The sequence below is a fragment of the Prenolepis imparis genome, unplaced genomic scaffold, assembly GCF_030444845.1.
Source record: "Prenolepis imparis isolate NDT839.2.m4 unplaced genomic scaffold, iyPreImpa1.0 SCAF_9, whole genome shotgun sequence".
NCBI classification, from domain to species: Eukaryota; Metazoa; Arthropoda; class Insecta; order Hymenoptera; family Formicidae; genus Prenolepis; species Prenolepis imparis.
Window position 1 is genome coordinate 8920608 of NW_028141167.1, and position 25092 is coordinate 8945699.

At 32.5% G+C, this 25092-nt stretch overlaps 3 protein-coding genes across 4 annotated transcripts in view; 1 reads left to right on the plus strand and 2 right to left on the minus strand.

Moving 5' to 3' along the window:
* Mmp2 (Matrix metalloproteinase 2) overlaps nucleotides 1–15231 on the plus strand; it is a 167648-nt gene extending 152417 nt beyond the window's left edge. For both annotated transcript variants that reach the window (XM_083047112.1, XM_083047110.1), the window contains exons 8-12: nucleotides 11268–11668; nucleotides 11828–12126; nucleotides 12412–12515; nucleotides 12736–12988; nucleotides 13417–15231. In XM_083047112.1, the coding sequence (XP_082903238.1) occupies nucleotides 11268–11668; nucleotides 11828–12126; nucleotides 12412–12515; nucleotides 12736–12988; nucleotides 13417–13429 (1070 nt within the window). In that variant the 3' untranslated portion in view covers nucleotides 13430–15231. The remainder of the gene's footprint in view (nucleotides 1–11267; nucleotides 11669–11827; nucleotides 12127–12411; nucleotides 12516–12735; nucleotides 12989–13416) is intronic.
* A 133-nt stretch (nucleotides 15232–15364) lies between these two features.
* On the minus strand, nucleotides 15365–16970 carry Ppcdc (phosphopantothenoylcysteine decarboxylase). Its single transcript, XM_083047113.1, has 2 exons — nucleotides 16539–16970; nucleotides 15365–16207 (listed from the first exon to the last, which is right to left on the minus strand). Exons 1-2 carry the CDS (start codon nucleotides 16968–16970, stop codon nucleotides 16043–16045), a joined length of 597 nt encoding a protein of 198 aa, XP_082903239.1. The 3' UTR covers nucleotides 15365–16042.
* A 623-nt stretch (nucleotides 16971–17593) lies between these two features.
* LOC145941182 (cytochrome c oxidase assembly protein COX19) lies at nucleotides 17594–17981 on the minus strand. Its single transcript, XM_083047115.1, has one exon. The coding sequence runs from the start codon at nucleotides 17858–17860 to the stop codon at nucleotides 17594–17596; it is 267 nt and encodes an 88-aa protein (XP_082903241.1). The 5' UTR covers nucleotides 17861–17981.
* Between the last annotated feature and the right edge of the window lie 7111 nt (nucleotides 17982–25092).

The window sequence follows — 25092 nt, forward strand, 5'->3', positions numbered from 1 at the left end:
GAAGAAGTGTGAATCCAATCGATTCGTGACTGTACCTTTTGCTACTATAATTCTGCCTTGATTTATAATGCTGGATGGTTCGTCATCCCCATTTCCTTTTTTTCATTAATACTTTTTAGTAGATTAATAAGATAAATAAAAAGAATATCTTTCCTTTTCACACAATTTAATAAAATAATAATAAATTTAATAAAATAAATAGAAAATTGCAGCAAAAACCCAATATATGTATATATATACTTTGATAATATATTTTTTAATAGTTCATCTAAAGTAGTGAGATTAAAACGCACGAGACACTTTTCAATTATTATTTATAACTTATAGATATTTATATTTATTTATTTATTTAAGCAATTTAAATTGATGTTGAGAGTAGATTGAATATATGTATAAAAATATATTACGCATATAAAAATACAAGAATACAAAACTGTAAGAAATATGAGAAAAAAATGAGACTTTTAGTGTGCTGGCATTGCTCGTTCATACAGAAGAAACTGGTAAGCTCCCATGAGTGTTTAACTCCCAATACTATCTCGAGACACTCCCTCGCGAGAATTTACGTGCCCCATTCTGCTGAAGTTGAAGTGCTCCTCGCAGCTGTTTTCTCGCTGCGATATATTTCTTTTACCCGCCATAAATTGGATCTGTTTGTTAAGTCTATTATGGAGGGTTGTTTTGATGTTTGAGCACGCACGATTTTAGATCAAAATTTCCTATCGAAGGTAATCCCGTATTAAGTTCTCAAAAAGAGACAAAAATGTCAGAGGGAACCTAATTTATAAAAATTGTAAAATTGATACGTTTAATTTAATTCATTTAATTTTATTTAGAATAAAATTCAAAAGTCAAAGTTTGTTTATTAAAGAAATATGTACTTGCCAATTTTCTGTTATTAGATAAACAAAATATTGTTTTTTCACAAAATTGGAAATACGATATAGAGAATGCAAAACGGAATAATTGTTATACATTGAAAATTGCTAACAAAAATACTCTACAGTCGCTAACAAAAATAAAATGTTGAAGTGTACGAGTTTCAAGAACAAATATAGCACAAAAGCACGCCAGAAAATAAATTATTTAACAATGTTAATAAATGATGTAACAATATGCTCGGGATAAGAAACTCTAAGACTCGATAAGAAAAATGTTTTTCGAGGAGGGGAAATAATATTTCTGGGATTTGTTCTTTTTAAAAAAAATTGCGCATTTTCGCGACCTCGTATCTCTAAAGAAAATTACTAACATCCGCTCTCTTGATAGAATCGATTTACGAGCGGAATATCGTGAGAACAAACATTTTCACTGCTTCATCAAAGCGCTATAAATTATAGGCGAGAATTTTCTCGTGGAAAACAACCGTCTGTAAAATTCTCCTTTCTCTCATCTCTCTCTCTCTCTCTCTCTCTCTCTCTCTCTCTCTCTCTCTCTCTCTTTTTATTTTTTATTTTTTCGGAAGAGCTATATGATTTATCAGTCTAGATCGCCTAAGGCCTCCATCTCCATTTCCAATTGTGCTCTTCGATATGTTCTCGTCTATGATTTTGATTGAACAGTATTCGACAACAATTCCGTTGATTATGCATCCATCAGATTATAAAGATGGGGAAAATATGGAAGTCGTATAATCTGCAAATTTAAATGCAAATGTTAGTACACATCATAGAATTATTTATATCAAGTGTGAAATATATAAATTTATAATTTATGAAAAATCTGTTTATCAAATTAGATATTACAAAATCGTTAAGAGGACGTGACTATGAATTAATGAATATTTAAAAGCATTTTCTTAAAGATGATAAAACTTATACTTTAAAATATATTTGTTCAGATGTAATAAAACGACTGCTATTATTTATTTTAATATTCTAATTTGTTTTAATTTTTTGATGTGTTTTTACGATGTAGAGTTTCATCTTTTATAAAGTTTTGTTTTAATCCGATTATTTTTCTTGCTTTGTTCTCAGCCGTAAATATATTACATAATGATTTCAAAAGATCGAATTTTTCTCATTACGACGTAATCATCCTGACTAGCGACGTCTCAAAAGCGATTTAATCTCGTAAACCATTCGTCCTACAATCTGCAGATTTTTTTTTATTCTGTATTTCTCGCAAGAAAAATCTAACAAAGAAACATAGAGCCTGTGCGGAATCAATGCAGTATACTTTACTTACTTACGTAAACCACTTCTCGTGGAACGTATGTACGAAAGATCTTTTGTCAAGGAATAATGAAGGACGGGAGGCAAAAATACACTTTCTTTCTTTATGTTCACGTATAAGCTCGCGCACTTTATCGAGGTACGCTGCTCGCAAAGCTCTCTCGGACTTTTCAATCCTCAACGGTGAGAAAAGAAGTTTACTTTCTCTCGAATTCTGCTCAATCCTTCACAAGCAATCGTTAATATTAAATTACGTGACTTATTTATACGAAACATTACGTTTTTGCTACGTTATATATATATATTATATTAATATATCAGATTATATCATAAAATTTTTATGATTTTTCCTCTTACGTTCTCTTTTATTCTTTTGTATTCTCTTTTTTATTATTAATTTTTGACGTAGCGAATTTTATTTTTATCTTATAACTTTTTAGTGAATTCGACGGATTTTCCAATGGCGTTTTAATTAATTCTGGATAAAATTTTTGCTGAAAAATTTTCTGAATGTCTGTTGCAATAGAAGTTGTTGCATTTAGCGTATCTGTATACCGATGCAAGCCTAAAATATGCGCATCTTAATTTATACTTTTATTAATTTCAGCCTTTATTTATTATACATTGATAGTCTGATATTTATTTATTTTATAACATTAATTTGCATTTTATTTATTCGGATATGATTGTAGTATCTAAAAAAATCATATTAGGAATCGAGCCATAATTTATACAATACATGTATGTACATTCATGAATGATATTGATAATATCGAGAAACCTCAAGAATAATATTTCGTATCTGAGAGCGAAAAGATTGAGAATATTCACATCTAAATTCAAAAAGTGCATTTTATACTATGTTGAATAGAAACGATTTTCGCTAGAATTTTTACGTCCACCAAGCTTATGGCACTATAAACAAGGCGCTTGCTTTTCTCTTTTATACACGTGTGTATTTCACGGTAATAAATCTCGGGTATTATTTCCAAGCCAGACGGAAAGAGAGAAACATCCTTCCAGATGTGTTTCAGAAAAGAGTCGTGTCGGAGGTTGATGATAATACATTCTCGAACGACGTCGTCTGACTCGTCCACGTCTCTTTCGTACATTAAAGATCGTTATCCCTACTGTTTCTCTGCGTCTGCGTCTGTTTATCCGTTAACAACGCCAGCCTAGACTCACTGCAGTCGTTTCGATTTTCATGGATCATAATTCCTCGTTACTGCAGAGTTGTTGCGCTAATGTACGACCGACCGCTTTAATCGACGCAGCTAGTTAGAAAACGAGTCGTTATCCGGGAATAAAACCCGGAGGCAGTTTCACCTTTGCGAATGAAAATTATTGAATATCGAATATTTTTTTTTGCGCGAGGTAAAATTAAATTTAAAATAAAAAATGCGCGTAATGAAACTCTCTTTATCCTGATTAAAATTAAATTATTAGAAGAAAAAGATTAAAGAAAATGTATTAAAAATTTAAGAATGGAGAAATACTGAGCGATTAAAAATACTGAAACATCTTAGGAAATTAATATGATTACGGTTTATATGAATATTGTTTTTCCACGTTAACATAATCAAATCTGGAGTTAATGACGACGTGACTAACTTCCTTATTATGATCGGAAATTACTCGGCGTGGCGGCAAGATCGCTTGCGGCCGATAGAAGAGGGACCAGATCGAGAGAGACTGTTAGAATATTGGAGGGTGCGAAGGCAATTATCGAACGCGTCATTGTAATTGCATCGGTCGGGAATCGAGATTAGATTCGATGTTCAGGAACTAGCGGTTTTCCTCCCTTCGTCTCTCCCTCTCTCTCCTGTCTTTCTCTTTTTTCCCTCCCCTTCTCTCTCTCGTCCACAGTCTAGATTACACTAATTGGTAGGTCACTGGCGAATATTAATTATCATTCGGCTGCAGAACCGTGCGGGTTATCGCATGCTATTCGATAAGCCCCGGTCGAGCTCGGATTTCTATGCAAATAGTATACACGGGACATGTCAAATTCTCGCAAAGAATCATCCAGATTCGAGAGTTTTTTAAAACTTTGCATTCTTTCGGATAGAGAATAACTGTCAATTTTATGTTTTTATAAAGATAATTTAAGAAGAAATTTTTGTAAATTAAAAAATATTTTCTGTATCTTTTTTAATACTTACTTCTTATATACTTCCATAAATATTTGAGAATTCCAATTTGCCAAATTTAGTAAGTTGCAATCAATTTTAATAATAAATTACACTATAAAAAGCTGCAAAATTTTTTTCAATAATTATTTTTATATAATTTTTATATTTTACATTTTTTCTAATACAAATCATTATTTTATGGCGCACATGCAGAGATATCAAGTAATTATCTTTATTAGATATTTTATTATATTCTATTTTTTATATATATGTATATATTAGATAGATCTATTAAAATTACAGTTTTGAATATAATATGAATGAATTTAATAAATTTAAATGAGTCGAATTAGATGAATTTTAATATTTCCATCGTTCCTCGTTTTATTATATTTAACTTATGTGGTTGTGTGCGCCACATTACGACTTTATTGTTTTATCTGTAATTGCTACGTCTCTTTGACAATACGAATTGCGCAAATGTATTTAAATATCATTTTCTCTTCGACGATCAGTAACGTAAATTTTGGCATACCGATGTGTACGCACAATTATATGCGCGTAATACATTTCACATACGGGGGTAAATTGAACGCATCCATCATTGCGCCCGCATATTATGGAGGAAGAAGAACGTGCAATTTAGTACTCGTGAACGCACTTGTAATTTTGTCCTATTAATTCGATTTTCGCTCATCGCAACCGCGGAATTAATCGAGCGATTTTCCCGAAGTAGTACGTAATATGTGAACTTCATCGAGAGTGGTAAAAAGAGAGAATATAAAACGCATCATGAGTGCGATAAAACCAAATGTTGATCGTGTAACACGCCCGCACGTATCATCGAAGATTTATCGCTCTACAACAGCAGTTTGATTCTGTAAAATATTTTTACTGCTCTAGTGCGATATTTTTTCCCCGAATGTAACTGCAACATCGAGCATAAGTTATACCTACCGCCTATATATATTTAAATATCTTCTCGTTTTCTCTTTATTATTTAAACATGTGTACAAAAATGTTGATTGTCTTGTCATTATATTTTATACACCTATTATCGATAATCTAATTTTATTATCTGATGTATTTAAATATCAAAACTCGTATCGCGTTTACTTTTCAACAAATATATACTTATATCGATCCACATTAGATTGAATTTAAATATAATAAATTGGAAATTGCAATAATTATTATTGCATCCCTAAATTTGCTATATTAGATTCGATCTCGCGGAATGACATAGATTTGACTTTAAGAAATGAAAGAAAAAAATTGTATCCGGCGAAGAAGCACTGAAAATATACGATTGCATAATATGTATACGTAATATCGGAAAAACTCAATTTCCCGAGAGTAAACCCCGGAAACTGCGGCGCAAAATCAACTTCTACGCACTTTAAAAGCGAGAGGCATTTTAAAATCCCCCCTGTTGCTTGTGCCTCCTATCCACTGCCAATCACACAAAGTAAAATAATGCCCGTATATCAGCGAAAATCAATAGCCACTCGATGAATCGCAAATGCATTTCATTTAACCGGTTCGTCGAAAAAACGCGCGCTTGTCCGAAACTGACAAATAGTTTTGACAAAACTGATTATAATCACGATAACTCCAGATAACTAAAATTATAATTACAGTGTAAAAAAAATCTGTTCAACAGAAGCTTAATGCAATTTTGTGATCTATTCAATTTAAATTAATTTAATTAAAGCGCCTCAAAATCTTTTTTCTTTGTTCTGTCTAAGTAAAAAAATTATTTTATATTCATTATTATTCAGTACTGTTTGTTATAAAAAATAAAATTTGACAGAGAGAGAGAGAGAGAGAGAGAGAAATATTCTTTGCATATATATTAAAAGATTTCTGTTTATATATCTGCTAATTTGTATACATATTTTTATCAATATTTTTCTTTCAATAGCGATACGCTGTAATAACTATATTATTTGCATCCGTTGATGAAAACATTCCACCATGCAATATTGCACTGTGATTAGCGTAAATATAATATTTTTAAAAAACTATATTTATTTTCCTTTTATAGTGGGATTATTTTTTATATGGACGCATTTCTATATAGCTTTTGTACACGATCATATTTCTATATCGACCGTCTGTGACAGGATTTCTTTTCACGGATAGTCGGTCGTCGTGAAAGACGAGGGGATGAATTCATCGCGCGCGAAAATGCAGGAAGCGAAAACAGAATCAGCTCTTTTTGTTTCTTTTCGTATTAGCGTGTGCGCTTATTCGCGTACTCACCCCTGGAATGAATCGATCTGGAACATGTCCGTCAATGTATTCGCGCTGATAAGCAACTCCGTCCATATCGCATTGAGCCACGTCCATTTATTATCGATCTGCAAAATTTCTCTGCAAAAACGAAACTTTCCCTTTACATTAATTTTATGAATTTTTACATCATTATATTTTATTTTTTAAGATATATATCGCACAATTACAGCAATATTATAACGTTATTAGAGTTAGATCACAATATGGATTTATGCTTACTTAAATATGCCTTGTTACTTAACATAAAATACAAACTATAAAATAATATTTATTAATTGGAACTGGAATTTTAAAATATATTATTATATTATTATAATACATATTATCATATTTTTTCGTAACACAAAAATATACAGTATACTTAATTTTAATTAATCAATATTAATAATTTTGATCTTCTATCATTTTTTATTTCACATAACTCTATGCGTTGTCGCTGGAAATCAATCGGCAAATTTTTCGCAAATGAATTAATCGTATGTTTTAATTAATAATTTTAATGCAAATTAATTAAAGATAATTTTAATTCTTTATTCTATTTAATAAATATAAGAGATGAATTTTTGGCTCGTCTCAAAATATTAAAAATCGACACTATGTCCCCGCGTAGTTGCTTGTAGTGATTTTCCTTTCGTTTGTAGTTGAGCGGTTTAAAAGTTATAAACAATTGTTTATTCGTCCAAGAGGTAAATTTGTTAATTTTAAAGATACCGCAAATCCGCTTGCGCAGTCTTCTTTAGAATCGTTTGTAGTTGTTTGTAGTGATTTTCCTTTCGTTAAATACAATAATAACAATTGTTTATAACTTTTGAACCGCTCAACTACAAATGATTCTAAAGAAGACTGCGCAAGCGGATTTGCGATATCTCAATGTCGGGTGCGAGTCATTTAAAAAATTTTTTTTATTTATTAATTGATAAAACTACAAACGAAATGCTATCATTTTCCGTTTTAAAAAATCAATTTTTAAAAAGTCGAGTGCTAGGTTTACATAGCTATTATTTTATATATTTTGTTTTTTTAAATAATATTTTTAGGCGCGTCTCCACCTCGCTTTCAATGTATTCGCGACTTTTGATTACGTAGGTGTGATTAGACTGACCAGTCTCTGGGCTTACCACTTAGGCTCGCGATGCAGGGCTGTAAAGATTAATAAAGAATAATTTTATATATTTTGCTTCTTTAAATAATATTTTCACATGCGTCTCCATCTCGCTTTCAACGTATTCGCGACTTTCGACCACGTAGATGCGATTAGGCTGACCAGTCTCTGGACTTACTACTTAGGCTCGCGATACAGGACCGTAAAGAGTAATAAAGAATCATTTTATATATTTCACTTTTTTAAATAATATTTTCACACGCGTTTCCACTTCGCTTTCAATGTATTCGCGACTTTCGACCACGTAGATGCGATTAGGCTGACCAGTCTCTGGACTTACTACTTAGGCTCGCGATGCAGGGCTGTAAAGATTAATAAAGAATTATTTTATATATTTCGCTTTTTTAAATAATATTTTCACACGCGTCTCCATCTCGCTTTCAACGTATTCGCGACTTTCGACCACGTAGATGCGATTAGGCTGACCAGTCTCTGGACTTACTACTTAGGCTCGCGATACAGGACCGTAAAGAGTAATAAAGAATCATTTTATATATTTCGCTTTTTTAAATAATATTTTCACACGCGTTTCCACCTCGCTTTCAATGTATTCGCGACTTTCGACCACGTAGATGCGAATAGGCTGACCAATCTCTGGGCTTACTACTTAGGCTTGCGATACAAGGACCCTAAAGATCAATGAAGATCACTTCCATTTTTTATATATTTCGTTTTTTTAAATAATATTTCACACGTGTCTCGTGTCTCCGCCTCACCTCTGTTCTCAACGTATTAGGCTGACCAGTCTCTAGGCTTACTACTTAGGCTCGCGATACAAGGACTGTAAAGATCAATAAAGATCATTTTATATATATTTCGCTTTTTTTAAATAATATTTTAAACGTGTCTCTGATTCGCGGTCGATCTCAATGTATTCGCGTATTTCCAAATTTCCAACCACGTAGTTGCGATTAGACTGACCAATCTTTGGGCTTACTACTTACGGTCGCGATGCAGGACTGTAAAGATTAATTAAGATTATTTTATATATGTATATATATATATATATATATTTCGTTCTTTAAAATAATATTTTACATATGTCCGCCTCGCGTCCGCTCTCAACGTATTAGGCTGACAAATCTTTGGGCTTACTACTTAGACTTGCGATACAAGGACCGTAAAGATCAATAAAGATTATTTTATATAGATTTCGTTTATTTTAAATATTTTTACATGCGTCTCTTCCTTGCGGCTGCTCTCAACGTATTCGTATACTTCCGACTACGTAGGTGCGATTAGACTGACCAATTTCTGGGCTTACTACTTAGGTTTGCGATACCAGGACCGTAAAGATCAATAAAAATCATTTAGCTATGTGAACCTAGCACCCGACTTTTTAAAAATTAATTTTTTTAAACGGAAAATGATAGCATTTCGTTTGTAGTTGTTCGTAATAACAATAATTTCGTTTGTAGTTTTATCAATTATTAAATAAAAAAATTTTTTTAAATGACTCGCACCCGACATTGAGATATCGCAAATCCGCTTGCGCAGTCTTCTTTAGAATCGTTTGTAGTTGTTTGTAGTGATTTTCCTTTCGTTTGTAGTTGAGCGGTTCAAAAGTTATAAACAATTGTTTATTCGTCCAAGAGCTAACTTTGTCAATTTTTAAGATTTTTCAAATCCGCTTGCGCAGTTTTCTTTAGAATCGTTTGTAGTTGTTTGTAGTGATTTACCTTTCGTTTGTAGTTTAGCGGTTCAAAAGTTATAAACAATTGTTTATTCGTCCAAGAGCTAACTTTGTCAATTTTTAAGATTTTTCAAATCCGCTTGCGCAGTTTTCTTTAGAATCGTTTGTAGTTGTTTGTAGTGATTTACCTTTCGTTTGTAGTTGAGCGGTTCAAAAGTTATAAACAATAGTTTATTCGTCCAAGAGCTAACTTTGTCAATTTTTAAGATTTTTCAAATCCGCTTGCGCAGTCTTCTTTAGAATCGTTTGTAGTTGTTTGTAGTGATTTTCCTTTCGTTTGTAGTTGAGCGGTTCAAAAGTTATAAACAATAGTTTATTCGTCCAAGAGCTAACTTTGTCAATTTTTAAGATTTTTCAAATCCGCTTGCGCAGTTTTCTTTAGAATCGTTTGTAGTTGTTTGTAGTGATTTACCTTTCGTTTGTAGTTTAGCGGTTCAAAAGTTATAAACAATTGTTTATTCGTCCAAGAGCTAACTTTGTCAATTTTTAAGATTTTTCAAATCCGCTTGCGCAGTTTTCTTTAGAATCGTTTGTAGTTGTTTGTAGTGATTTACCTTTCGTTTGTAGTTGAGCGGTTCAAAAGTTATAAACAATAGTTTATTCGTCCAAGAGCTAACTTTGTCAATTTTTTAGATTTTTCAAATCCGCTTGCGCAGTCTTCTTTAGAATCGTTTGTAGTTGTTTGTAGTGATTTTCCTTTCGTTTGTAGTTGAGCGGTTCAAAAGTTATAAACAATAGTTTATTCGTCCAAGAGCTAACTTTGTCAATTTTTAAGATTTTTCAAATCCGCTTGCGCAGTCTTCTTTAGAATCGTTTGTAGTTGTTTGTAGTGATTTTCCTTTCGTTTGTAGTCGAACGGTTCAAAAGTTATAAACAATATTGTTTATAACTTTTGAACTGCTAAACTACAAACGAAAGGAAAATCACTACAAACAACTACAAACGATTCTAAAGAAGACTGCAACAACAAACAATATTGTTTATAACTTTTGAACCGCTAAACTACAAACGAAAGGAAAATCACTACAAACAACTACAAACGATTCTAAAGAAGACTGTGCAAGCGGATTTGCGATATCTTAATGTCTGGTGCGAGTCATTTAAAAAATTTTTTTTATTTAATAATTGATAAAACTACAAACGAAATTATTGTTACTACGAACAACTACAAACGAAATGCTATCATTTTCCGTTTAAAAAAATTAATTTTTAAAAAGTCGGGTGCTAGGTTCACATAGCTGAATATGGGCCTATGTAGCCGCGGACCCTATGCGGCGCATACTTATATTATGTATATTAAATAAAAGAATTTGTACGCTGGTGTCTGCTTGGTATCAAACTATTCTGCAGACAATGAAATATGCAGCAAATAAATTTTTGGCTCGTCTTTAAATATTAAATGTCGACAATATGTAGCCACGGACCTTATGCAGCGCATACTTATTTTATGTATATTAAAGAAAAGAGTTTGTAGGCTGATGTCTATTTGGTACCAAAATATTCTGTAGACAATGTACAATTGAAATAAACATCAGATGAATTTTTGGCTCACCTTAAAATATTAAATGTCGACACTTTGTCGCCGCGGATTTAATTTTTATAACATATTTTTATTTTAAAATTTAATTAGCAAATTAACGCTTTAGTCGGCTGATTTCTGTCAAAAAATTAATCAAGTTTAAATAAAAATATTCTTTTTATATAAAAATCGAGGAATGGCGCGAGCGTAATGCGCGCTTGTGTTGTTCTCTAGTATATTAAATAAACGAAAGCAAATGAAATGAACGAAACAAATGACCGTTTTTCAGGTGCTCCCGAGGGTAAGCTATGGGCCAACATCCCGGGTGGTCCGCTACCACCGGAGCGACCACCCTCGACGACGACAACGACGACATCGACGACAACCACGACGACAACCACGACGACGTACAGGCCCTGGAGAACGAGGCCTACCAGGCCTAATCATTATCCGGACGATGGCAGGCCTCGACAACCGGGTCGTTATCCACAAAAACCCGACTATCGGCATAAAACCCATCGTCATCACATAACATGGTCGACGTCGACGACAACGACGACGATGAGGCCTACGTCGAGGTTCAGGCATCGATGGACCCCGCCGCAACGGGACGACGTGCCCGACAAATGCGACACCAGCTATGACGCCATCAGCATTATTCGCAGGGAGGTCTTTATCTTCAAAGGACGGGTAAGCAATATAATCAAATAAAAAAATATAAAGAAATATAAATAGAGAGAATTTTAGAGAGAAAGTTATATATTTTTTATATATAATATTCGTGATTACTAAAATAAGATACTCTAAAAAAGACAATCTCTATTGAAAAATTTTCTTTTTGATCCGCAGTATCTGTGGCGAATAGGCGATCAAGGAATCTACGAGGGATATCCAGCGGAAATCACCAGGTTGTTCAACCTGCCGCCGAGCACCGATCACGTCGATGCCGTGTATGAACGTCCGGACAAGAAGATAGTCTTTTTCATCGGTCGTGAATATTACGTCTTCAATGCCAACCATCTGGAGCCGGGTTATCCGAAACCGTTGACGAATCTGGGATTGCCAGCTTCCTTGGAGAAGATCGATGGCGCCTTGGTGTGGGGTCACAATGGCAGGACTTATTTCTTTAGTGGTTCCATGTATTGGAGGTGATTAAAGCGCGATTTTTCTAAATTTCCTCAAATTAAATTTATGCTCTTTTTTATTCTCTTCTATATGTGATCTTTCCAGATTTTTCAATTTCTCTAACAATTTATGCCTGAAAAAAAGACGTTAATCTGTATCGAAATTACATTTCACACACTTTTGATCATTCTAGATATATAGTATAATTTTAACATAAATACGTGCAATCCGATTTGCATTTTTTCTTCCGCTTTTAATTCTCAAATAAAAAAGAATTCAATTCTCCAATTTAATTCCCTGTCATGTAGGTTCGATGAATCTGTTAATTACGTGGAACTCGATTACCCAAGGGACATGAGCATGTTCGCCGGCGTCGGAAACGACATCGACGCCGTTTTCCAATGGAAAAATGGTAAATCTTGAAAATCAATTTTTCAGTCCAAAATAAATTTATTATAAATATGAATAATACGTTATATGAATAAATTTAACTTTTAAAAATATCTGCAAATTTTTAATATAATTTAATTTTTAAAAAAATTTTATATAATTTTTTAAATATCTTTTTTACAAATAATTCTTCGTGTAACATCGATTTACCACATAATTTTACGGTTTCACTTTTTCGACAGGCAAGACGTACTTCTTTAAGGGTAAAGGTTTTTGGGAATTTGACGATCTCAGGATGAGAGTGGCACACGAGAAGCAGAAACTTTCGGCGCCAGTCTGGATGGGCTGCCCTCCACCGGAAGTGGAGACCAATGACATAGAAACCAATCTGCCTAGAAAGTCGGCGATCCTCTCGGTTTCCGCTGCCTCTGCGGGAAGAATCATGCCGATTCTCACGATACAAATGATCATTGCGATCTTCGTCGCGAAAATAATGTACGTTTGAAAATGAAATAATTAAAAAATTATTTCATCTCATTAATTTTTCGAAGCAACAAATAATATAATTTTGAGTAAGAACTTTTCATAATTTAAAAAAAGAACTTTTGAAAGAACGGTTATACATTAAATACAATATTATTTAGTGTTAAGCATTAATTTATAATTTTTAGATATTAGTAAGATTGTATATCTGATCGTATTTAATTATAATTATGTTATAAAATAAAAATTATGACATTATATGCAACATAATTGAATAATATTTAAGATTTAATATATAATGTTTTATAGCAATTCAAAATCGTGAATAAAGCAGTGTAATGTTTTATACGGATCGCAAATAGAATTTAACAGCTATAATTTAAATCAAAAAAATGAAAAAACTGTTGTTATATTTATTTTTTGTCTTCTTGTGTTTTCAGATTATTGCTGTAATACACGTGCCCTAGCCATCGAATGATATTTCGGAATACAGGAAGTTCGCGAAACACGAACATGAGAATTTGGACTTTGAAGATAAAGACGTCGATGCAAATTGGAAAATGAAAGATTATGTATCAATTGAAATTCAAAGCTTATACTTTGACTTCATAGCATACACATCGATTTCCTCGCCGATCCTACCGATGAAAAAATCACAATTACGATTCGAACGAAATTCGAAGAATGATATCGAACTAAGTCACAAAGCTTCATTTTTTCGAGAAGATATTTTTTTTAATCGCTGAATCATGAAATACTGTGATACGATGTTACACGAAATGAAAAAAATCAAGTTTTTCCCATAGCTACATTTTCTGTATGTATGTACTTATACCTTATATATCCGATAAATATAATATTTATACTGATATAAAAATATGTAATCCTCTCACAAAAGAGAAGTGTGCGTGACTTAGGTCTATGTCATCATGTCGATACTAGCATTTCTTTAAAAAAATCGCGCCCCTGAGCTGCGCATATTTTTGAGCATTTTTCTATACCGTCTTTTTACATGGCCGCATTTATATATATCAAATAATTAATTTATCATATAATTTATATTGCACGATGAACGAACGAACGATTGATCCTCGAAAGAAAAACTAATTTCTTGAGGATATTTCACAGACAATCTTGCGCGCGATTCTAGCGATTACAAACTACCACTGCCAAAAAATCCATCCAACATTTTTCGATATTCTTTTTACTACAGAGATTTTAAATCGAAATAGAAGGATCCTTGTTATTTCAAGGATCAATCGCGTCATCATAAGAAACTCCGTATTACCTTCTGTAATCGTGACGCGATTATTATTCGGAATCTTTCTCGAGGCGAGATAAGATAGCCGATTCCAACAAGAGCACGTATTTTATATAAATATTGTATTAATTATTAATACCGCATAATTTAGCGAAAGAGGACACAGGCAAAACGCAGTGTCGCCAGTTTTGTAAACTGTGATATTTAAATACCGCGCGCGATATTTCGAATAGTTAGGCATAATATCAAGTAGCGTAAAAACAATCTTGCAGATTTATATATGTATGTATACGGTGCGGTGTATCCGTGAAATGCTTGCATGAATTTTGTGAGCGTATCTTTCAACTTACTTAGTTCTACTTCTGAAATCGGTTTCTTCTTAGCCAAAGATTTTAGTGATTTTGACATTAGAAGCACTAAAAAAAAAGGGAGTGGAAATAAATCATTTTATTCCGCATTTTGATTGAATTTTTGACTCGACAGACTTTTTTAAATCAAAAGTTTAATAATCGAAAATCTTATTTTTAAAATAAAATAAAAAATAAAAAAAAGAATGACTAATTAAATTGTAAAGAAAACATCGATTTCAGATTAATCTTGAATTTGAAATACACTTGCAAAGTTTATATAAATATTTCCAAATATATACACTCCTGTATATATTTATATACGTGTTATATATATAATAATTATATTAAGTCGTGCATGTTGCAGAATGTATCGTATGTTTGTGAAGCGTGCAGCAGCGATACGGGGACAAACGTTATTATACTTCTCTGTTATCGATTAACTCGATGATTTTAGTTGAGTCTTCTGATTGAGTATATCTTTGTTACCTTTATTAGAAATGCGAAATATGCATCGAAGCGATGTATTTTATTTGCAATTTAACCGAAAGGATAAAACGAGAAAAAAATCCTCCCCTGTTTATTCCAAACTTAAGGGATAATTAATGTAAAATGTGCTGATTATATGCTATATGTATTTTATATTGTAAGTTCGTGCTTTATATGTGTATATACGGAAATAAAGTGATTTTGCCGAACAAACTCGATACGCCATTCTCCTGAAAATGTTTGAATCGGATTCATACATATATCATGGAAATGTTACAATTATAAGAAAAATTTCTAGAGGAGAACACCTTGTATATATTTATTTGTTCATATATTATATCGTTCATATAATTCAACAAAAGCATGTATACATTCTGGCAAATCAACTCTTATTATCATTCAACTCTTACGATATGTCGACACAGAATCTTCGTCTTTACAGCATCTTTATATATCGCATTTCGGCAACTGGACAGATAAATTTACGATTATCTCGTTTGTTCCACTCTGTAAGATAAATTTATTCCAGATTGAGCAAAGGATATGACGACCACGATGCGTTCAAATTCAGATTTCACCGTTTGTGTACATTTCTATAGATTTCTAATTAACAACTTTACCTCAATATAACATAATTCAAGATTCATTTTAGAAATCATTTTTAAAAAATACAATCCTTACAAAAAATGATATAATTCGAGGAAAAACTTATCGACAGATATTTGTATTGATAAACGTAAACTTTTTATCACATAACTCGTATATGGCCCGAAATTTTTGTGGTCCTTAGGCTCGCAATCCTGATCCTGTTAGATAAGCGATATTGGCGTGTATTTTATATTAAGCGTATGTTCGAATCGCATCATAGCGCGTCTCTTGAGATCTCGATGCGACACGTTCTGGACATCCTCATCGATATTCGCGGGCTCGTCGACGAGACTCGCACGAGGAGGATGACCTCGGCCGATGCTAGAAAGGCGGATCCAGCGAATCCCCCCAGGGAGTCAAGGCTCGCAAGGTGGACTGCACAATCGTGTCCACTTCGGCCATCGCGCCCATTCCCGTATCGCCGCACATCAGCGTCTTGAACACGCAATGCACCTCCTTGTAGCCCCAGGATTTGAGCAGCGATACCTGAAAAGCAACTCAGCTTTATGACTTTCTGTATTCATTGAATAAAAAACCTGAATAAAGAAAAATAAAATCAAAAATAAAAGAAAAAAAATTTATCTCTATTTATATTTATGCTTAAAGATAGAGAGGAGAAAAGTAAAGTATAAAATTTTTGACAAAAGAAAACATTTAGGAAAGAAATTTAAGAATTAATTTTTTCTCGACTAATTAAATTTGCATATCTCAGTTAGGTCATATTTTAATGCAAGATTTAATTTCACAACATATGTAATCACACAATGTGCAGGGGATTCTTTCTTCTAATATTCTAATATTACTCTTTTCATCTCACTTGCGGCATGGTGATCGGATGTTCCCACATTTTGGTGTTCATGGCTGGACAAAAGAGGAGCGGCTTTGCAGGGTCCCATGCACGAGCCACGCATGTAACGATATTGTCGCATATTCCGCTAGCAATCTTGCCCAAGGTATTGGCGTCCAATGGCGCTATCACGAATACATCAGCCCACTTCACCAGGTCTATGTGTAGTACTGGATCTCCTCGGTCCTGCCAGGCAGCCCATTCCACCGTATCGGACAGTACTTGGATTTCAGGTGGCAGCTGGGCATCTTTCAGGAAATGCTTGGCTCTCTCTGTCACGACTACTCTCACCTCGAGATTGTTTCGCCATAGCATCTCCACCAGCTGTGGCAGCTTGATAGTGGCTACGCTACCGGTACAACCGACCAATACTTTCTTCCTGGAGGTATGGAGGCTTGCCATATTTCTTTTCCTTTGTTACCTTTAACTATATATTAATCTGTGCGTAATCTGATAGAAGTTTACTTTTCAACGATAAATATCAATATTTTCTATTCTATTTATGATATCTTAGGCCACTTGGGTTGCAACACAATCCAATCGTATAACAAGCTATAGAGGGGATGCCTTTACATTAAACCTTGAAAGCTCACTCAGTGTCAGTCGAGCAATTTAACTTAATTTTCAATCTTCCTCCTTATGTGGAAGCAGAAGATACATACACGAATTTTTAATATTATTCAGTTTGTTTTGTATTGTTCTCTCTCTTTTCAAATCTCTTGGTAAATTTTGCAGCAACACTGGCGTGAAGAAAGTCCTTATCACACCTGGCTGGCAGTGCGTATTCTTGCCTGAACACACTAATTTCGATTGTAAATTACTCCGCGACTACTTGGTACCCTATTTACATCGAACCTAAAGTTCTAAGAACACTAATCGGCTAAGGGTGTGCATCCTCGTAGTAGAATCTCCGACGAAAGGATTGTACAGGTAACAACGAGGAGAAAGATGGCTCGACTCCCCTTTTCTTCCGTCAAGAGAGAAGAGAGACACGCAAGGAGGATATCTTGGAGATGATCTCGGCGTTACGTTTCACTGGCCACCTTGCCAGTTTCGTCGGCGAAGCCGAGTTTGGACCAATCCTCACGCGCCATTAGATCATGGTCCATGCGACAGCCGAGGTATTCCTTGGCGACGTCGCGGCACATCTCGTTCTGATTGCGGTTCTCGGTCAGGCAGCGCATATACTTGATCATGGTGCGTTTGCAGCGGCCGTCATGATCCAGGGGGAAACTGCCGCGATCCGGTGGCGTCGGCGTGAACAGTTTCTGCGAGAACGTGTACGAGGACATAATACGTAAATCACTTCACCTCCGTGCGAATCATGCGAATATTATTGAGAGAACGAAGTTGCGATCTTCCTCTCACCTCTTTAACGACGAAGCGTAGCAACCTCCATCTTGGTCACCGTACTCCTTCCATTGATATGTCCAGGTCCAGGGGAGGGATTTTCCAAACCTAACCATAGAACCACGTGACTGTCACTTGACAGGTCCGTATTCTGATGCAATGTGTGGGTGCTTTTTTTAATTATATTTTATAACAAAAGGAAATATTTCTTTATTACATTTATATTTAGATTGTTTAAAGTACACGTCATTCATTGTATTATTTCCAAAATCATCTTGTTACAAAAGCTATAATATAGAATGATTTTATAATTTAATTGCAAATTTTTACTTTTTCTAAAAAAAAAAAAAAATGTAATTATTCTTCGCATTATTTTTTAATTATTCTTCTTATTTTACTTGTTAAATAATATACAAAACATGCAAAAAATAGAGCACACATATATATGTATATTCTATATATTATATATACATATAATAAATATACATATAATAAATATACATATATATATGTCTTTTAATACGCTCGAAAAATCGTCTGAGTTAATAGGAAAATATATTTTGCAAAGAGGTAATAGTACAGCAATATGTATCTTTTAATGCTCGAAAAATCGTCTGAGTTAATAGGAGAATATATTTTGCGAAGAGGTATGTAATAGGAGACTATATTTACGAAAAAGTAATGTCGATAATAAAGGTAAGTAAATTACCGACGCCGGGAATTTATATTTAATACCTTTATTATCGACCGCAGGTATTTATCGATATTACTTCTTCGCAAATATGTTCTCCTAATACTTACCTCTTTGCGAAATATATTCTCCTATTAACTCAGCCGAGTTTTCGAGCATTAAGACACATATTGCTGTACTATTACCTCTTCGCATAATATATTTTCCTATTAACACAGACGATTTTTCGAGCATATTAAAAGACACATAACACATGTGGGAAACATAACCTGATGTTTTAGATTAAATAATTCTAAATAATTTTTATAAGTTAATGATACTCTTAAGTTAAAAATTCAATATAATAAAATAATAATAAAAAATAATAAAACAAAATAAAAAATACAATATATGTATCTTACTACGAATATTAATCATTAACATTTAAAATAATTAGTCATGATATGAAATATCATTGACAATGTCTGAAAGCTTTTACGAAAATTGTAATAAAATGCCGAAATATAAGGAGAATATAAAATAAATGCAAAAAGAGAATATAAATGCACAATTTTATGTGATAAATTCTTAGATTAAAAGTTACATGCATGTATATTTATATTTATCAGTATATAATTTTACTTTTATGCATCGACAAAAACATTTTCTTTCTTCTAATAAGTTTGGGATTTTTTAATTGCAATTTATTTAATTAATCCCCTTTTTAAAAAAGGCATGTTATTGACATTGTTGTCGCTTTTCCACGATGCTGATTGGCTCTCTGTCGATTCGCGTTGTGTGTTATATTCGTAGCATCGAAAGGCTGTCATCACGAGGGTTAGCAGTTAGCAGTTTGACAGTTAGTCCAAAATAAAATAAAATAAAATAATAATATGTTTTAAATAATATGTTATAATACTTCAAACTTGATTAATATTTTTGACGTTCGCCTTATGTGTTATATTTGTAGCATGAAGAGGCTGTCATCGTGAGGGTTAGCAGTTAGCAGTTTGACAGTTAGTTCAAAATAAAATTAAATAAAATAATGACATGTTTTAAATAATATGTTATAATACTTTAAATTTTGATTAATATTTTTGCGGAAAAGAGGCAACAATACTTGCGAGAATCGACTTAATATGTCTTTTTTAGAAAAAGACTAGAATAACACAAGCGCGCGTTATGCCATTCCTCGATTTTATTATAAAAAGTATGATGTATTTATATAAAGTTTGTTTAAACTTCATTAATATTTTTTTACAGAAATCAGATGATTAAACAATTACATTGCCAATTAAATTTTAAAATAAAAATATGTTATAAAAATTAAAATAATATATAATTCCTTAAACTCGATTAATATTTTTTGACAGAAATCAGCTGATAGCTGTTATAAATATTAATCGAGTTTAAGGAATTATATATTACATTATTTAAAAACATATTATTTTAAATGCTATAACATATTCTTATTTTAAAAATTAATTAGCAAATTAACGTTTTAATCAGCTGATTTCAGTAACAAAAATATTAATCGAGGATAAGATATTACAACATATTATTTACAATATATTGCTATTTTAATTTTTATAACATACTACTATTTTTAAATTTAATTACCTTACTATATTAATATTTTCTAATATATTTATTTAATTAAGAAGTAATATATTTATTAAGTTAAGAATAGAAGTGAGACATGAATACAAATTTACAATTAAGGTTTCGTAGATATAATTTTTAAAACAAAAATTATTTTCTTAATTAGAGTCACAAATATATTTCGTCCGACACTTTTCGATAATCTTGATATAATTCGAATTCCGAATGCGCAGTAGAAATGAGTTTCGACATACATTACCGCGATATATGCATGCAGTCACGAATAATTCGTAATAATGTGCAGACAATGTACTGTTAAAATGTATATAAGATTAATTTTTTGCAGGTTTTGAAATATCGAAAATTAAAATTTTTAAGCCGCAAATCCCATACGGCGCAGATTTATATAACGTATATTAGACCAAAAAGGTAATACGCTGGTATGCTTATGGTACAAAGTTATCTGCAAACAATATACTATTGAAATATATAAACGATGAATTTTTGGCACGCCTTAAAATATTAGAAATCGATACTTTTTTACAGTTGACCCTATGCGACGCAATCTTATTCTATGTATATCATATTAAAAAATTTGTACGCTGGTGTCTGCATGGTACCAAAAGATTCTGTAATCAATGTATTATTAAAATGTATAATCGATGAATTTTTGGCTCGTCTTAAAATATTAGAAATCGATACTTTTTTACCGCTGACCCTATGCGACGCATCCTTAATTTATGTATATCAAATGAAAAAGTTTGTACGCTGTTGTCTGCTTGGTACCAAAAGATTCTGTAATCATTGTACTATTAAAATGTATAATCGATGAATTTTTGGCTCGTCTTAAAATATTAGAAATTAATACTTTTTTGACGGGGATCCTGCGCGACGCATCCTTAATATATGTATATCAAATGAAAAAGTTTGTACGCTGTTGTCTGCTTGGTACCAAAAGATTCTGTAATCATTGTACTATTAAAATGTATAATCGATGAATTTTTGGCTCGTCTTAAAATATTAGAAATTAATACTTTTTTGACGCGGAACCTGCGCGACGCATACTTATATTATGTTTATCGTATTAAAAAATTTGTACGCTGGTGTCTGTATGGTACCAAAAGATTCTGTAATCAATGTACTATTAAAATGTATAATCGATGAATTTTTGGCTCGTCTTAAAATATTAGAAATTAATACATTTATGCCGCTGACCCTATGCGACGCATCCTTAATTTATGTATATCAAATGAAAAAGTTTGTACGCTGTTGTCTGCTTGGTACCAAAAGATTCTGTAATCATTGTACAAATAAAATGTATAATCGATGAATTTTTGGCTCGTTATAAAATATTAGAAATTAATACTTTTTTGACGCGGACCCTGCGCGACGCATCCTTATATTATGTTTATCGTATTAAAAAATTTGTACGCTGGTGTCTCTTTGGTACCAAATGATTCTATAAAAAATGTACAATTAAAATGTATAATCGATGAATTTTTGGCTCGTCTTAAAATATTAGAAATTAATACTTTTTTGACGCGGATCCTGCGCGACGCATCCTTATTTTATGCTTATCGTATTAAAAAATATGTACGCTGGTGTCTGCATGGTACCAAAAGATTCTGTAATCAATGTACTATTAAAATGTATAATCGATGAATTTTTGGCTCGTCTTAAAATATTAGAAATTAATACATTTATGCCGCTGACCCTATGCGACGCATCCTTAATTTATGTATAGCAAATGAAAAAGTTTGTACGCTGTTGTCTGCTTGGTACCAAAAGATTCTGTAATCATTGTACAAATAAAATGTATAATCGATGAATTTTTGGCTCGTCATAAAATATTAGAAATTAATACTTTTTTGACGCGTACCCTGCGCGACGCATCCTTATATTATGTTTATCGTATTAAAAAATTTGTACGCTGGTGTCTGCATGGTACCAAAAGATTCTGTAATCAATGTACTATTAAAATGTATAATCGATGAATTTTTGGCTCGTCTTAAAATATTAGAAATTCATACATTTATGCCGCTGACCCTATGCGACGCATCCTTAATTTATGTATAGCAAATGAAAAAGTTTGTACGCTGTTGTCTGCTTGGTACCAAAAGATTCTGTAATCATTGTACTAATAAAATGTATAATCGATGAATTTTTGGCTCGTCTTAAAATATTAGAAATCGATACTTTTTTACCGCTGACCCTATGCGACGCATCCTTAATTTATGTATATCAAATGAAAAAGTTTGTACGCTGTTGTCTGCTTGGTACCAAAAGATTCTGTAATCATTGTACTAATAAAATGTATAATCGATGAATTTTTGGCTCGTCTTAAAATATTAGAAATCGATACTTTTTTACCGCTGACCCTATGAGACGCATCCTTAATTTATGTATATCAAATTAAAAAGTTTGTACGCTGTTGTCTGCTTGGTACCAAAAGATTCTGTAATCATTGTACTATTAAAATGTATAATCGATGAATTTTTGGCTCGTCTTAAAATATTAGAAATTAATACATTTATGCCGCTGACCCTATGCGACGCATCCTTAATTTATGTATAGCAAATGAAAAAGTTTGTACGCTGTTGTCTGCTTGGTACCAAAAGATTCTGTAATCATTGTACAAATAAAATGTATAATCGATGAATTTTTGGCTCGTCTTAAAATATTAGAAATTAATACTTTTTTGACGCGGAACCTGCGCGACGCATCCTCATTTTATGTTTATCGTATTAAAAAATTTGTACGCTGGTGTCTGCATGGTACCAAAAGATTCTGTAATCAATGTACTATTAAAATGTATAATCGATGAATTTTTGGCTCGTCTTAAAATATTAGAAATTAATACTTTTTTGACGCGGACCCTGCGCGACGCATCCTCATTTTATGTTTATCGTATTAAAAAATTTGTACGCTGGTGTCTGCATGGTACCAAAAGATTCTGTAATCATTGTACTAATAAAATGTATAATCGATGAATTTTTGGCTCGTCTTAAAATATTAGAAATCGATACTTTTTTACCGCTGACCCTATGCGACGCATCCTTAATTTATGTATAGCAAATGAAAAAGTTTGTACGCTGTTGTCTTCTTGGTACCAAAAGATTCTGTAATCATTGTACTAATAAAATGTATAATCGATGAATTTTTGGCTCGTCTTAAAATATTAGGAATCGATACTTTTTTACCGCTGACCCTATGCGACGCATCCTTATATTATGTATATCAAATTAAAAAGTTTGTACGCTGTTGTCAGCTTGGTACAAAAAGATTCTGTAATCATTGTACTATTAAAATGTATAATCGATGAATTTTAGGCTCGTCTTAAAATATTAGAAATTAATACATTTATGCCGCTGACCCTATGCGACGCATCCTTAATTTATGTATATCAAATGAAAAAGTTTGTACGCTGTTGTCTGCTTGGCACCAAAATATTCTGTATTCATTGTACTATTAAAATGTATAATCGATGAATTTTTGGCTCGTCTTAAAATATTAGAAATTAATACTTTTTTGACGCGGACCCTGCGCGACGCATCCTCATTTTATGTTTATCGTATTAAAAAATTTGTACGCTGGTGTCTGCATGGTACCAAAAGATTCTGTAATCAATGTACTATTAAAATGTATAATAGATGAATTTTTGGCTCGTCTTAAAATATTAGATTTTGATACATTTATGACGCTCACCCTATGCGACGCATCCTTAATTTATGTATATCAAATGAAAAAGTTTGTACGCTGTTGTCTGCTTGGTACCAAAAGATTCTGTAATCATTGTACTAATAAAATGTATAATCGATGAATTTTTGGCTCGTCTTAAAATATTAGAAATCGATACTTTTTTACCGCTGACCCTATGCGACGCATCCTTAATTTATGTATATCAAATGAAAAAGTTTGTACGCTGTTGTCTGCTTGGTACCAAAAGATTCTGTAATCATTGTACTATTAAAATGTATAATCGATGAATTTTTGGCTCGTCTTAAAATATTAGAAATTAATACATTTATGCCGCTGACCCTATGCGACGCATCCTTAATTTATGTATAGCAAATGAAAAAGTTTGTACGCTGTTGTCTGCTTGGTACCAAAAGATTCTGTAATCATTGTACAAATAAAATGTATAATCGATGAATTTTTGGCTCGTCTTAAAATATTAGAAATTAATACTTTTTTGACGCGGACCCTGCGCGACGCATACTCATTTTATGTTTATCGTATTAAAAAATTTGTACGCTGGTGTCTGCATGGTACCAAAAGATTCTGTAATCAATGTACTATTAAAATGTATATTCGATGAATTTTTGGCTCGTCTTAAAATATTAGAAATTAATACTTTTTTGACGCGGACCCTGCGCGACGCATCCTCATTTTATGTTTATCGTATTAAAAAATTTGTACGCTGGTGTCTGCATGGTACCAAAAGATTCTGTAAACAATGTACTATTAAAATGTATAATAGATGAATTTTTGGCTCGTCTTAAAATATTAGATTTTGATACATTTATGACGCTCACCCTATGCGACGCATCCTTAATTTATGTATATCAAATGAAAAAGTTTGTACGCTGTTGTCTGCTTGGTACCAAAAGATTCTGTAATCATTGTACTAATAAAATGTATAATCGATGAATTTTTGGCTCGTCTTAAAATATTAGAAATCGATACTTTTTTACCGCTGACCCTATGCGACGCATCCTTAATTTATGTATATCAAATGAAAAAGTTTGTACGCTGTTGTCTGCTTGGTACCAAAAGATTCTGTAATCATTGTACTATTAAAATGTATAATCGATGAATTTTTGGCTCGTCTTAAAATATTAGAAATTAATACATTTATGCCGCTGACCCTATGCGACGCATCCTTAATTTATGTATAGCAAA